We start from the raw sequence: 15365 nt of genomic DNA, 5'->3' as shown, positions 1-15365 counted from the left end.
AATATCAATGTGTGTGTGTGTGTGCGTGTGTGTGTGTGTGTGTGTGTGTGTGTGTGTGTGTGTGTGTGTGTGTGCGTGCGTGCGTGCGTGCGTGCGTGCGTGCGTGCGTGCGTGCGTGCGTGCGTGCGTGCGTGCGTGCGTGTGTGCGTGCGTGCGTGCGTGTGTGTCCACAGGACTTTAAGGAGCAGATCATCCACCATGTGGCCACCATCCTCCTCATCAGCTTCTCCTGGTGTGTCAACTACATCCGCGCAGGCACTCTCGTCATGCTGATCCATGACTCTTCAGACTACCTACTGGAGGTACACACACACACACACACACCCACAAACTACATACCAGCTTGAACCTTTATCATGCTGCTGCACGACTCCCCCCCCTCTCTCTCTCTTTCTCTTTCTCTCTCTCTTTCTCTCTCTCTCTCTCTCTCTCTCTCTCTCTCTCTCTCTCTCTCTCTCTCTGTCTCTGTCCTCTCTCTCTCTCTCTCTCTCTCTCTCTCTCTCACACACACACACACACACACACACACACACACACACACACACACACACACACACACACACACACACACACACACACACACACACACACACACACACACACACACACACACACACAATGCCAATGCAAGTCAGGTCCATTCTGACATACTCTATACCTGACAGGCTTACAGAGCTGTTTTTGGACAAAGCTATGTGTACGCTCACAACTCTCTCCCCCAAAGCCCTGGGTGTACAGTACATCCACACTCACACACAGGCACACGTGTGTATAAAAATATCATTGCAGCCAAGCTACTGTGTTCTGTACTGTACTGTACAGTGCCAGGATTGCTGAGTCAGGCCCAGACCACATGGGAAGATGAACGGCTCACACGCACGCACGCAAACACACACCGTCACACGGGCGCACACACGGGTGTGCACACGTACACACACACACGCACGCATGCAGTGGTGTAGTCTACTTTTTTATGGTGGGTATACTGTATATTTGAGCATTTTTTGAAGTGGGTATACTGTATACATTTGTGCTATTCAAAACAATGGATCAATCGATTTTAAGTGGGTATACTGAAATCCCTGAAATTTAGAAGTGGGTATACTCCGTATACCCGCGTTCTACGTAGACTACACCACTGCACGCATGCACATACACACACACACAGACACACCGTTGACATGTCACTCTAAGCCACACATGTCAACCCCAAATAGACCCTGGCTGTTACATTGTTGCACTCGCTTGCATCAGGCAGAATGGACACGTTTCAGAGAGGTACTGTACTCAACATAGAGTTAATATTTTTATTATTATTGTACCAACTGGAGAAATGAGCGAGAGAATACCGTTGATGTGTTGCTCATTGTGATACAAACAGCTCTCCACTACGATGGCATGTCATTCAGACAGCTTTGGTCGGACCTCAGACAAGTCACCTTAAAGGCCCATACAATATAATGGAGACCCAATCTTGCCCCCTTGCCCCCGGGCCCTTCTGACAACTGACCCGTTTGTCCCCCCCTGTACACAGGAGACCTCTTAAGAGGTTAAGAGGGTTGCTGGACAGAGGAATATAGAGAAGCTACAATCTCGATTGTGATTCTTGTATTTTATGTTTTAATGGGTTAGCATGGCATAGAGGTTTCGGCTGAAGCCTTCTTCGGCGTCTTGAAAAAAAAATTATGGATCTGTTCGCTCTGAAACACCTTGTAAAAATCAGTTTGGAATTGAGTGCACTTAGTTCCTGAAAAAGGAAAGCGTGAGTACCGTACATCACCACTCCTCATAAGCTTCAGCTGTGTCTAGCTGCAAAGGACTGCAGCGGGTAGAAAGACACATTCCAGACATAACGACACGATCCAAGCTATTATAGTAGCAGCTCAGCTCAGCTGGCAGGAGTTGGCATCCAGGGGCAGGTCAGCTCTGCACATAACTCACATACGGGACGATTACACACGGCTTACAGTGACGCGCACGCGTGTGTCCGTGTGCGTGTGTGTGTGGCATCTCGCATGCGCTGGTGTGATGGGGTGGGATATACAGTAGTTTACGTGATTGTGAATTTGTGTGGTCAGTGCCTATAAAAGTTAGTGTGCAGAAGTAGGGTGGATATGTGAGTGCATGATGATGGTACGCAGGGGTGGGGGCCAATGCAAATCTAGGAGAATGTGGCCCGGCCGTGGCTCCAGTGGCTGGGCACTGAACTGCTATGCGAGCGACCCTGGTTCGATTCCCAGCTCGGGTTGTTTCCCGATCCTCCACCATTTCTCTCTCCCAGCCATTTCCTGTCTGTTCTCCACTCTTCTATCAAATAATAAAGGCACAAAGCCCTAAAGAAATAGTGCACCGTCTGGCTCGTGCAAGGCCCCCCAGCACAACCTCACATTCAGAATATGCCAAGAAACGCAAGACTATTAATCAGGCTTAAGTCCTTATCGGATCACTGCCGACTAGTCCACGATGCTGTCTGTGCATAGTTGGCGATAGTTTGTGTGATGGTGTGGTAAATAGAGTGGGATTCACTTGAGTGAGTGTGCGTGCTGCTGTAGTAAAGTGGTTCTCAAACTTTTTGTGTGAAGTACGACCTGAGAAAATATTGAGCTCTCCAAGTACCACCTTGAGAACGAACATACGAATATCGCAGTAAAGGCCTTCCATATTCACTTTTGCCGGTCAATACAGGACAGTTTCATAATGGCATCAACAGCTACGGTCACATTAAGTGCAAGTTTGTTTTTAAATTTCTTGCTTGCATAGTATTATTCTGCATTATGTTTTCAGATTCATGCAATTCAACCAAAGAGACATTTTCAACTGCAAGAACTTGAGCAGCCTTCAAATCAATGCACAAAAAAATTGTTATTCCAAGTACCACCAGATACTGTATGTCTCAAGTACCACCAGTGGTACGCGTACCACAGTTTGAGCACCACTGCTGTAGTAAGTGTCAGATCAATGCCCTGTGCACATTACGGTGTGTGTGATGATGTGCCAAGTCCAGGGCTGGATTAACGCACAGGCTAGATAGCCTTGGGACCCCCACCTGCTAGGGGGGCTCTGATTGGCCAAAAGTGAGCGAAGTTCAATAATTCCATAATTATGACAAAATTCAGTATTGATTCAAATCTGTCTCCACAGTTGGTATACATGTCATCCTTCAGTCCTATCTTGGAAAATATGACACTCTCTATGTAATATTGTGGCAAAATTTGCCTTTTGAGGGGGCCTGCAGAAACCTGAGGGCTAGGGGCCCACGGCCACCTAATCCGGCCCTGACCCAATCCTATCAGATCAGCTACAGGGTGGGACACAGTTATTGTGTGTCAGCTGTGTGGGATTGCTCATTTATGATAATGATAATGCTTGATTGATAATATGTGCTGGAAGAGAAACCGCTTTTTGGGTTACGTAAGAGACAGCAGGGATGGGCCGGCCATTTAGCTTTAGTGTTTACCCTCACTTACCCTATGGACCTGGAGAATCAGCAGTGTCTCCACTGAGAAATCACGGCACGCATTCGCCAGGCTTGCCTTCCTAGTGACGCAACACCTTCAGCGTTGCTACCAGTCAGGTCAAGAGCAATGCAAGTACTTTCTGAGCTCCCGAAAAATCGGGAACTCCTCCCACTTTGTTGGGAAGCAAAAATCATTAGCAAACCAAGGGAAGCAGTTTAGGAAATGCCGTTTGGGAAATGTTAATTGTTATGCTCTTGGTCAGACCAAGTCTCGAAGAGATTTGAAAGTCGATGATAATCAGGCTAGGCACACATAGTCATCGGAGTATGTTCATGAGTGGACTTGGGTCATCTCGCCATCTAGTGGTGAAAATGTCACACTTCATTAGAATCATTGCACCACACCCCCACCTAGTGGTGAAAATATCACAGTGCATTGGCGTTATATCGAGTCATATCATTGTGACATATCGACATCTAATGGTGAACACTTCACAACATCCATCGATTCTCGCTCTCCCTCCCTCTCTCTTTCTCTCTCTCTCTCTGCCTATCTCTGCCTATCTCTCTACTAGTATGCTAAGATGTTTGATTTACTCTCTCTGCTTAGATGTTTAACTGTTTTCTCTATGTATGTGTGTGTATCAATTTGATAAGATGTTGAACTATGCTCTCTCTCTCTCTCTCTCTCTCTCTCTCTCTCTCTCTCTCTCTCTCTCTCTCTCTCTCTCTCTCTCTCTCTCTCTCTCTCTGTATTGTAGTCTGCTAAGATGTTTAACTATGCCGGCTGGAGGAACTCCTGTAACTACATCTTCATTCTCTTCGCCGCAGTCTTCATCATCACGCGACTCATCATCTTCCCATTCAGGTGACACACACACACACACAGACACACAGACACAGACACACAGACACACACACACACACACACACACACACACACACACACACACACACACACACACACACACACACACACACACACACACACACACACACACACACACACACACACACACACCAATCTTCATCACATGGCTCATCCTCTTCCCAATGAGGACAGTCCACACAGAGAAACACACATACAGTAAACACACACACACACACACACACACACACACACACACACACACACACACACACACACACACACACACACACACACACACACACTTCGTGTTTCTCTTCTAACTGTGTGTTTTGTGTGTGTGTGTGTGTGTGTGTGTGTGTGTGTGTGTGTGTGTGTGTGTGTGTGTGTGTGTGTGTGTGTGTGTGTGTGTGTTTGAATGCGTGTGTGTGTGTGTGTGTGTGTGTGTGTGTGTGTGTGGTTCTACAGGATCCTGTGGGTTACGATAGTGTTCCCCGTTACCCTCTACCCTCCCTTCTTTGGATACTACTTCTTCAACGCTCTGATGATCACACTGCAGTGTCTTCACATCTTCTGGGCTGTACTCATCATACGCATGGCAGTGCGATTCCTTACCGTCAACGTACGTATGCACACACACACACACACACACACACACACACACACACACACACACACACACACACACACACACACACACACACACACACACACACACACACACACACACACACACATGGCAGTGCACTTCCTTACTAGCAATGTACAGGTACATACACACATGCGTGGGCGCACTCACGCATGCACACGTACACGCACACACACGTTCCCACAAGCTTGTGTTCCTCACAATAGCACACTGTCCCCTACATACCAGACACACACTATTATCACCCCATACTGCTGTAGTATGCATGACACAGCATTCACATGATAGCGAGAGTCAGTGTGAGTGGAAGTCCCTTGGCCAGAACCTCTTGAAAACGCCTGTTGTATGGTTAATAGACTACATTTATATTGTGCCTTTCCACGCCTTAGAGCACTCAAAGCGCTTCACATTGTATGCCTCACATTCATCCGTTCACACTCGCATTCACATTCACACACCAGTGGCAGTGGCTGCCACGCAGGGCACCACCCTGCCACCAGGAGCAACTTGGGCTTAACTGTCTTGCTCAAGGACACATCAATGGGGGTCAGGCAGAGTGGGTCTCGAACCTACTGGTTGCCGAACCACCCCTCTACCACCTTAAGCTCCACCAGCCATTGTTGTACACTGCGCACTACTTTCTCATCACACTGTTGTAACATGACCCTCCCATCATCCTTTGCTCTCTCAGGAGAAGGTGGAGGACGAGAGGAGCGATAAGGACGAGACGGACGACTCGGAGGACGAGGAGGAAGAGGAGAGCCTGAAAAAGACGAAGAAGAACGGACCAGTGATGAACGGACACTCAGCCAACAACCACAACAGCAACCACCACAAGGCGGACTGATGGGGACACACTAGACACACACACACACACACACACACACACACACACACACACACACACACACACACACACACACACACACACACACACACACACACACACACACACACACACACACACACAGGCCCGAACATGCGCCACGGAGAGCGCTCTAGCAGGGTGCTGAACCACAGGAGGAAAGAGGGAGGAAGGGAGAGAAGAAGAGGAGAGAGAGAGGAGAAGAGATGGTTTCCCAATATCAATACAGGACTATCCCTCCTGATGAACCAAACAACTGCAGACACCCATACTAACCTCACTTCAAATGCCTGCCTCTCACTCTCTCTGTCTGTCAGATCTCCCTGATTCACACACACACACACACACACACACACACACACACACACACACACACACACACACACACACACACACACACACACACACACACACACACACACACACACACACACACACACACACACACACTGTACGCACATTTGCCAGTTATTCAATCACCCACTGTATTCATGACACTACAAGTTCATGTCCACCAGTGTCTTCCTGAGTTGCAGAAACAATACACACACACACACACACACACACACACACACACACACACACACACACACACACACACACACACACACACACACACACACACACACACACACACACACACACACACACACACACACACACACACACACACACACACACACACACACACACACACACACACACACACACACACACATATGCACTGCCCCATTTTATTTATTTGCTAAATGAAAGCCAGAACCAAATGTGCCAAACTGTTCCTGTGGATTATGTCTGAAGCAGTGCCTCTGAGAAGAGAGAGATGGGGAGAGAGAGAGTGTTTTAGAAAAGTATGTTTCTGTATGAAAGAGAGGATGTTTTGTTGTGTAATAGGGGAATGCATGGCATGGACAGAGAGAGAGAGAGAATGTTAATGAGAAAGAATGTTGGTGTGTAAGCAAGCGAGAAAAAAAAGAGAGAGAGAATGCGTGAGTGATAGAGAAAGAAAGAGGAAGAGAGGGAGCAAGAGAGAAAGAGAAAGATAATGGAGAAAAGTGATGCTGCTTATTGTGTATTGTCCTGACTTGTGACTAGTGTGCCTTATGTGTTGCCCTGCCTTGTGTGTGTGTGTGTGTGTGTGTGTGTGTGTGTGTGTGTGTGTGTGTGTGTGTGTGTGTGTGTGTGTGTGTGTGTGTGTGTGTGTGTGTGTGTGTGTGTGTGTGTGTGTGTGTGTGATGTACTTTAGTGTCAGCTCAACAGCTGAACCAGGCTGAATCGCAATCAAACACACGCCAGACCAGTGTCAGCTCCAGTCCAAAGTAACCCCACCGCCACCATGGAGCACAGGCCTGGCTGTGTTGCCCACACCGACACCCCTTATCTACCACCCCAATACCAAGTCCATATAACACGAACCTGCTCTTTAGCAGAGAATATATATTGACATTTTAAAAACATACAAATCACCTTGCCTTGTAAGATAAAGACATTAATTGCCTTGTCATTACACTAGCCTTATTGTGGTAGTCCGTGTGGAGTGTTTTTACTATGCAGTTTTTTAAATGGGGAGGAAACTTGGAAAGATTGATTTTAGAACCTTCATTTGGGAATGGAATGTTTAGCAATGAGGTGTTTGTAGAGCAAGACTGTGAGGTGAGACGGGCTTCCTGTGGTTCTTGGTGACCATGGTGTCACCTTGGTGACTATGGAGATTGGAACTTGGCTTGGCCACAAGACTGGGTAAGTTTTGTCCTTTAGGCCGGGCGTCAGTCCAATGGGTCGTGTACAGTACAGTGCATCATGGCCAGGGCGCCTTTTGTGCTGCTGTTCTAGAGAGCTGTCTGCCCAATACGCCCCCTTTACCCCCCTGTGGGTTACATAGGAAATTCGATAGTATTTTAGGTCAATATTTAGAGTGAGGAACCGAACATGGGCGAACCGAATATAGAGGAGTGTTAAACTCAGCGCTTCTCTTTAGCGTGTGTTGGGTCCCACTCTCTATGTATTGAATTAAACTCTGCCATATTTACAGTTTAGCCGCTGTGCCCCATTGCCATGGCTCTCGTAGCTCTAGTGGCTGCCTGCCCAACTCGGTTGCCATGGCTCTCATAGCTGTCTGCCCAACTGGGCTGCCATGCCAGCCAGCAACAGTCGTGTCAATAGGTCGTTCACTTACCACACTAAGAAACTGTTGTCAAACTATCCAGATCGTTCAAACTACAAAGTAGAATCTCAAACTTTCAGATGATGCCGATTAAAAAAAGAATAATTCAAGACATATGTAGATGTAAAGAGATGTATTATTGACTGAACGTATAGATTGTTTACATACTGTATAGGCTGCGTTTGACACCCTTAGACCTTTGTGGTCACCTAGTACTCTGGGAATCAATCTGAGCTGTTCACTTATTTCTTTACTATGCAGTGTGATACACTGCAAGCCAGTTAACCGTAAAAAGGTAAGTTTCCCTGCTGTCTTAAATTTGTAAGTCAAGTCAGCTCGAGGCGTAGCTCAACTTGAGGCCTTCTCAAGTTGAGTTAACTTACAAACATACGGTAAGGCAGCAGGGCAGCTTACTCTTTTACATTAAACTGGCTGCAATGTTTTACAGTGAATGAAGTACTCCGTACATTCTTACTGATGTGCTGCCTAGAGCACCGCGTAATAAAGAACTAGGAAATGCATATATCAATCCTGTGTCCCATCGGAAAAGATGTATACAAACTTAAATGGTTATCCAACACCTTTTAACATCCTATGTAAGGAAATGAGTGGGCCACTTTTATGTGCCATATAACAATTGTATGGTCCATATATGAATCATTTCGTTTCATATTTATCTTTTTCCTACGAGGTGTCAGCCTCTGGAACTTGAGAACATTTCAGACAGCCAGAATAGCGTCTGACCCCAGGTATTTTGTGGTTAGTGTGGTCTCACACAGGCACCTGCGGGTGTTTAGGGTTTACTGTGCTTACACAGATGCCAAACAGACCTAGACCATACCTGGCCTTGACTCACCTGAGGTGAAGGCTGTGTCTGTGTACTGTCGGCTACACAGACGGAATGCTGCCATCTCTGCAGACTGTGTGCTGCTGTAGGTGCTCTCTACGGGTCGCTGTTTTTAAACTTAATGCGTGTGTGTGTGTGTGTGCGTGTGTGTGTGTATGTGTGTGTGTGCGTGTGTGTTGTAAAAGGGGAGATGATGGTGATGTGATGGTGACGGTGATAATCGATTATGTGTGCTTAAAGTCTATGTACAGTATGGGTATGTACAAACCGGAAGAAATGCAGTAATTGATGTATAAATGTATGTCAAGCCCTGTGTGTGTACCGTATGTGTCTTTGCACAGACATGTCTTCTTTTGTAATTTGTCTCTTTACGGTGTTTAATAACCAGCCAAACACTTCCAATGGACCTTGTGCTAGAGGCGATGTCCAGTATTGTGTGTGCTGTACTGCATGAGCCCATATGCTCCACTGCTCTGTCTGCTGCACAGTGGAGTTCATGGTAAATAAATACTGCTCCATGAAGGCTAGTGGTGTTTATTAGAATACTGAACTGCTCCATTTAGGCTAATGGAGTTTATGGTACTTCCATCTCAGCATAGGACACTATAGACTCTCTCTCTCTCTCTCTCTCTGTCTACAGGGCTGAGTGTGCCGGCTCAGTAGTAGTGCTGTCAATCATGGGTGTGTGGCTTATTATTTTGCATTTGTGTACGTATGATATAAGAGGGTTTATTCTAAGAACCTGGCTTGATAGTCATCCAGGTTAAGATAACCTTGGTGTAGTGGTAAATCATCTAATAGAAAAGCCTGGAGGACCCATTTTCTTAACCTGAGAACACCTGTGGGCAATCTATTATCAGGTTTACCACTCCCTGTAGATTAAATAAGCCAGGTTTGTCACTTAACCATGTTCTTAGAATACTCCTCAGAGCCGCAACAGAGTTTCAGGGGTGGGTGTAAGTTTGGTGACTGTGGTGGGAGCTGATTTGATAATGATTCCACTAGTAAAAAAAATAAAATTATGGGTTACCTATTTCCAAAGTGAAAGTTTTAAGCCTTTAATATGCTAGACCAGACCTAGCAAATTTAATATATGTTTTTTGTTTGTTTGTTTCATTGATTTTTTTATGGTGGTTTACCAGCAAGAACACTCGGTAGGAGGAGTGGCCATGCTGTTGTGTTGTCCAAGTGCCTTAACTCTGAGCAGATGTTTTTTTTTTGCCCTTCGCTAACGGTTCTCCATTTACATCCCCTCCCTCCCTGCCTTCATCAGTAGTTCCCTCTCTTCCTCCTCATGGTTCTCCTTCTCTCTCTCTCTCCTCCCTTCCATCAGTCACCATCCTCTTCCTCTTCGTCCCTCAACATTACCACCTTCCTCACACCATCATACTTCTCTCCCCTCTCCCATCTGGTTTTGTCTTTTGCTCTCGGACTACTTTCTCGTCCTCTGAGGCACGGATGTGACTTGGCTCCTTCCCATGTGTAAATTCCCCTACTGGACACTGCGGGTTGTGCAGCCTATTGTATACAGTTAACGCAGCCGATTGACTGTATCTGTCTACGTAGCCCTCAGTCTTCAAACTCGCCTCACACCCTCTACTGGCCTCCACCTTCACCCTCACACTTGACGCATCTCTCCACCCCCGTCATCTTTCATCTCACACCTCCCCCCCCTCCACACCAGACACATCTCCCTCCTCTCTCTTATCTCATCTCACTCATACATCCTGCTTGGGAACGCTCTGACCAAACTTCTTTCTTGTTTATACTGCTACACAACGAAAACCCCCCAAATTAGACGGTTTCTTCTTTTTTTGTATTTCTTTTGTTTCGTTTTTTTGTTTTGTTATCATGCTGAAATGTTTATTAATGACGACAATAAAAAAAAGAATCTTGAGGTTATGCAACAGTGTCTTTTCTCTATCTATTTCCTTTGTCATGATAAGGAAGATATCATAGACGCAAGAGAGCAGGCCTGGCTGACACATTTATGTTGTAGGCTAATTCCTCCACTTACGGAACCAGGGCTGCCAACAAAAGGGGCAGGACCCACGGAGAGGGGGGTCACAGAATTAGTTCCCCATTACATTGTATATACACCAGGATATACACTCACCGGCCACTCCATTAGGAACACCTCTCTAATGCTAGGTTGAACCCCCTTTTGCCTTCAGAACGGCCTGAACTGCCTACAACAAAACTCGGGTAGGCTGTGGCATTCCAACAAAGATAAATTGGTACTAATTGGCCCAAATTGTGCCAAGAAAATGTCCTTATGCCATTATATCCCCAGCCTGAAATGTTGATGTAAAGCAGGGTTGACCCATGTTTTCATGCTGTTGACGCCAAATTCGGACCATTCTACCTGAGCGTTGCAGTAGATATCAAGACTCATCAGACCAGGCAACATTTTTCCGATCTTCTAGTGCCGTTTATGGTGAGCCTGTGTAAGCCTCATTTTTGTGTTCTTAGCTGACAGGAGTGGCACCAAATGTGTTTTTCTGCAGCTATAGCCCATTTGCCTCAAGATTTGATGTGCTGTGTAGGCCTAATCAGGGATTATCGTATGCATACCTCGGTTGTAATGAGTGTTTTTTTTTTTTTAACTTAATGTTGCCTTTGTATCAACTCAAACCAGTATGGCTACTCTCCTCTGACCTCTGCCATCAACAAGCCATTTTTGCCCACAGAATCGCTGCTCACTGCATTTTTTTTCTTTTTCGTACCATTCTTTGTAAACCCTAGAGATGGTTGTGCGTGAATATCTCAGTAGATCAGCCATTTCTGACATTCTCAAATCAGGCCCTTCGGCACCCACAGCCATGCCATGTTAAAAGTCATTTAAATAACCTTTCTTCCACATTATAATGCTCGGTTTGAACTCTATCAGATCATCTCGGCCATGTCTACATGCACAAATGCATCGAGTTGCCACCATGTGATTGGCTGATCAGGAATTTGCCTCAATGAACAGTTGTAACAGGTGTTCCTAATGTAGTGGCCGGTGAGTGTATTGCAGAGGGGACCCTTTCAGATGATTTTGTCCTAGCTCCGGCCAAGGCTAACAGCAGCCCTGTTCAGGACCAAGTGGATTTGACCACTACAATCCACAATGTTTTGAACGGGTACCTGTGTACTTGAGTGTGACAAGCAAACTGCTTACCAATGGGAGGGACTTTGTGGAGGAAAATTAAAGCTCTTAACCGTAGAGTAGAAAAAATGCACCCAACTGGCAAGGAGTATCAAAGGGATATCTGTATATGTAGTTTCTAATTTATCTGGAATATATAACCCATAGTCTCATCCTCATGCTAAGCTGCCCTTACACAAGCCATCTACATGGTAAAAAGAACCTTAGAGCTTCTAAGGTTGCCATTATGGTGGAATCCCTTAAAGTTCTTGGAGGAACCGAGGAACCTACGTATATGCAACATACTGTTTTGGTTCTTGGAAGCAGTCGAAAGTTTTCTTGAAAGTTCTTCAGAGAATCCAAGAAACCCTTGAAGAATATTGTGTTGAAATCTTGAGGGTTTTCACACAACGTTTTGGTTCCTCAGATAACTTTGTGTGTTCTTCCCAGAACTTTCAGGTTCTTCTCCCAAAGCGCAACTATGAACCTTTGGGATTTTTTCAGTGCAAGACCACGTTGTTTAAGTATATTGTAGCTCTACCTAGATTAGAGCAATGTAATGCCAAAAGTCAATTCACACATTCTCTTTTCCTCTGATGGTCAAGTAGCATTAAGAATATCTCAACATCACATTCAGCAGCTGCTTTATTAGTAAATACATGTGAATGAGTGCACTACTGCCAGAGGTAAAATAATTAAGACGAGAAAGAGCTTTACTACATTCAGAGGGCCTGAGAAACAAACCACTCCACAACCCATTACACTGAAAAAAAAACAAGAGCGAACCAAAACAAGTGCTTATTGTGAGTCTAACATGAATGACATGACTACTCCAGTATCAGACTAAGGATAGATCCCATTACCCGTTTTTGATGCAGACTAGTCAGTGTGAGGCCTGATTCACACTTAGGGAACAGACTTGATACCCGTTTCTAAAGCACTGAGGGTGAATGTGGCAGTACCACAGCTTGCACAGCTCGGAGGTCTGTCTACCGGGAATCTACCACTGACACGTCTTGCATCAAGAAGGGCCTTTGATCGGAGGGAGTGGAGTTGTGAGCTCATTCGACCTTTCATAACTAAGTGTGAAGAGATCTAATCGAGCCCAATGAATTATGTGCATGGAATAGACCACATCCAAGTGCATTGTGGGTAAGCCAGATCAGACAGCACTTAAATAAGCAATAGGCTAAATTAATTTTTCATTTCATACTGCAGATGTTGAAAATCTTCCCTCAGATATAATCACCTACCGGTATTCAAGACATTTTGTAACAAAGTGTGGAGGAAACATTTTTACTTGTTGGTATTCAAACATATTATTTTCCATAATCATTTGTGGGTTTTTTTGTAATGTACTAAAACAAAGGGCTTCAAATCCTTATGCAACGCCATACAGGCAAGAAATACAAACGCTGCTGCCTATGTATTTTCTCATACAAACACTAGTCCATTGCACATATTTTAAGTGATTACTTCTAAAGATAACTGCAAATCACTTGAGCAAAAGAAAATGTTTATTTTCAAATAAAATCATAGTGAGAAGGTGTTCATAAAATGTTGTATCAAGCTTGTGTCATTTGCAATATGAAAAAAGGCCTAATTCACTCAACAATAAAAGCTATAAATCCAAAATATGCATGGGAGGAAGCATGGGTTCCTATTCTTTTATGCCTGAACACTACCCACATATACAAGGAAGAAGAAGCTCAGGTGTTTGAGGGAGAAAAAAAAGTCAAGCGCAAGATTATTGGTACCACACAAGCAAAGGAGGGGGGGAAACGATCTAGCTATGTATGCTCACAAGATCTGTCACTCTAAGGTAATGGTATAAGATAATATCCACAAATATGAACAGTGCAGCTTGGCCGGAATCTCAAGGGGAAACCCTGCCGGGGGAAAGGGGCAAGGGGAGGAAGGGAAGTCCACGCGTGTGGGGATGCGCAAGGCCTCCTCCTCACTTCTCCTCGCACCACTGATTCTCCTTGCGGACCTGCGCCTCCTCCTCCTCCGTGAAGTCGTTCTTGATGTTAAAGGTCTTGCGGATCTCCTCGGGGGTCTTGCCCTTGATCATATTGGCCACCGTCTTGCACGTGACATCCAGCAGTCCCTTGATATCCAAATAATTAGCGGCCAGAATCAGTTCAAAGAGCGTGCCCTGGTCCACCTTCAGGAACTCCTGGTCCCACACGGGGATATCATCCGTACGCTTCTCCCGGTTCTCGTCGTCCTCTGGGGGAGGGGGGTCGTCCTTGTGGTGGGTGCACCACTGGATCACCTGTGCAGAACGAGAAGTTAGTTAACTGCAGCACTTACTGGGGCAGAGGCAAGCGGTAAAAAGCATGGTAAAGTAGAGTAGAGTAGACAGACAGACAGACAGACAGACACAGACAGACAGACAGACACACACACACGTGACACATAAGATTATTTTTTTCGGTACAGCATCCTGAGGACTGACCAAACTCTTGCCAACAGAATGAACAAAGTATACCCTCTACTAGAACATGTGAGTATAAAAAGGTAAGTGAAAAAGATATGCAACAGCCTAACAACCAAGGGAATGGAACCATGGAATTGTTGGAATGTGACCTCACGAGGACTACATTGAATAATACCTTGGGTTAAAAAAGAGCAAAAACACCTTTTCACAGTGACGGTGTGCAGAATTTTCCCTTCTTGGAAAGAAAGGTTAGTATCCAGTATTTCAGAATTAAAGCTATCCCACAGTTAAATGTGTAGGTGTTTCCAGTAACCAGGGCAATGGTCTTCAATGGGGAAAACACAGCTAACGTTTTTCTACGTTATCGCTACATAGCCTCGTCGTCATGGAGGGCGGTGGGCCGAGTTAGCAACCTAGCCAAGCAAGCTAGATAGCTAGATATGACAATTACATTTGCCGTAACTACCAAAGTCTATTCACCGTGTAGATAATCATCTCTTGTAAACTACGAGAACATCTCTAACATTCAAAAAAGTTGTCAGTCTCAACAGTCCATGAGATGTAAAAGTAGATTTTGTGTTGTGTCATGGATTAGCGCTAACGTTAGTTTACCTTTTTGAGAATGGCTGCATTGACGTTAGGCAAAGGAACTGGATCATCGTCGCCTTCATCATCCATTCCCAAGTCTTCTAACATCGTTTTGATTGTCACTGACTGCTTAGCAATGTCAACGTCAACTTCAAACATCTCCCCATCCGAACTTTGCAATTTTATGGTCGGCATTATGAAAGATTTCTGACCACTCAATGGCTGTGGGTTTCGGCATCAACAAGGCCCGTTTTGAACGCACAAGCTGGGGCGGAGTCTTCTGTATTTACGTGTGCTGTCTTTGACCAATTGTAGTTGAAGACTTCACATTTTAACCAATAGCAAACGAGATAT

At 45.3% G+C, this 15365-nt stretch overlaps 2 protein-coding genes across 2 annotated transcripts in view; one reads left to right on the top strand and one right to left on the bottom strand.

Moving 5' to 3' along the window:
- cers2b (ceramide synthase 2b) overlaps positions 1–6474 on the top strand; it is a 52276-nt gene extending 45802 nt beyond the window's left edge. Inside the window, exons 8-11 of the mRNA XM_063199247.1 lie at positions 174–302; positions 4219–4325; positions 4794–4947; positions 5666–6474. Of these exons, the coding sequence (XP_063055317.1) occupies positions 174–302; positions 4219–4325; positions 4794–4947; positions 5666–5821 (546 nt within the window). The 3' untranslated portion in view covers positions 5822–6474. The remainder of the gene's footprint in view (positions 1–173; positions 303–4218; positions 4326–4793; positions 4948–5665) is intronic.
- A 7005-nt stretch (positions 6475–13479) lies between these two features.
- On the bottom strand, positions 13480–15296 carry LOC134449354 (S-phase kinase-associated protein 1-like). The gene is made up of 2 exons (XM_063199246.1): positions 15036–15296; positions 13480–14258 (listed from the first exon to the last, which is right to left on the bottom strand). Exons 1-2 carry the CDS (start codon positions 15204–15206, stop codon positions 13938–13940), a joined length of 492 nt encoding a protein of 163 aa, XP_063055316.1. The 5' UTR covers positions 15207–15296; the 3' UTR covers positions 13480–13937.
- Between the last annotated feature and the right edge of the window lie 69 nt (positions 15297–15365).

Source organism: Engraulis encrasicolus, chromosome 5 (genome assembly GCF_034702125.1).
Source record: "Engraulis encrasicolus isolate BLACKSEA-1 chromosome 5, IST_EnEncr_1.0, whole genome shotgun sequence".
Taxonomy (NCBI): Eukaryota; Metazoa; Chordata; class Actinopteri; order Clupeiformes; family Engraulidae; genus Engraulis; species Engraulis encrasicolus.
Note: the sequence above shows the minus strand (reverse complement) of the source record. Positions and strands in the feature narration are given on the sequence as shown.

Coding starts and splice junctions, on each gene's coding strand:
- LOC134449354 (XM_063199246.1), bottom strand. CDS start 15,206: ATGCCGACCATAAAATTGCAAAGTTCGGATGGGGAGATGTTTGAAGTT. Junction 14,259..15,035: donor ATGCAGCCATTCTCAAAAAG/GTAAACTAACGT, acceptor CGTTCTGCACAG/GTGATCCAGTGGTGCACCCA.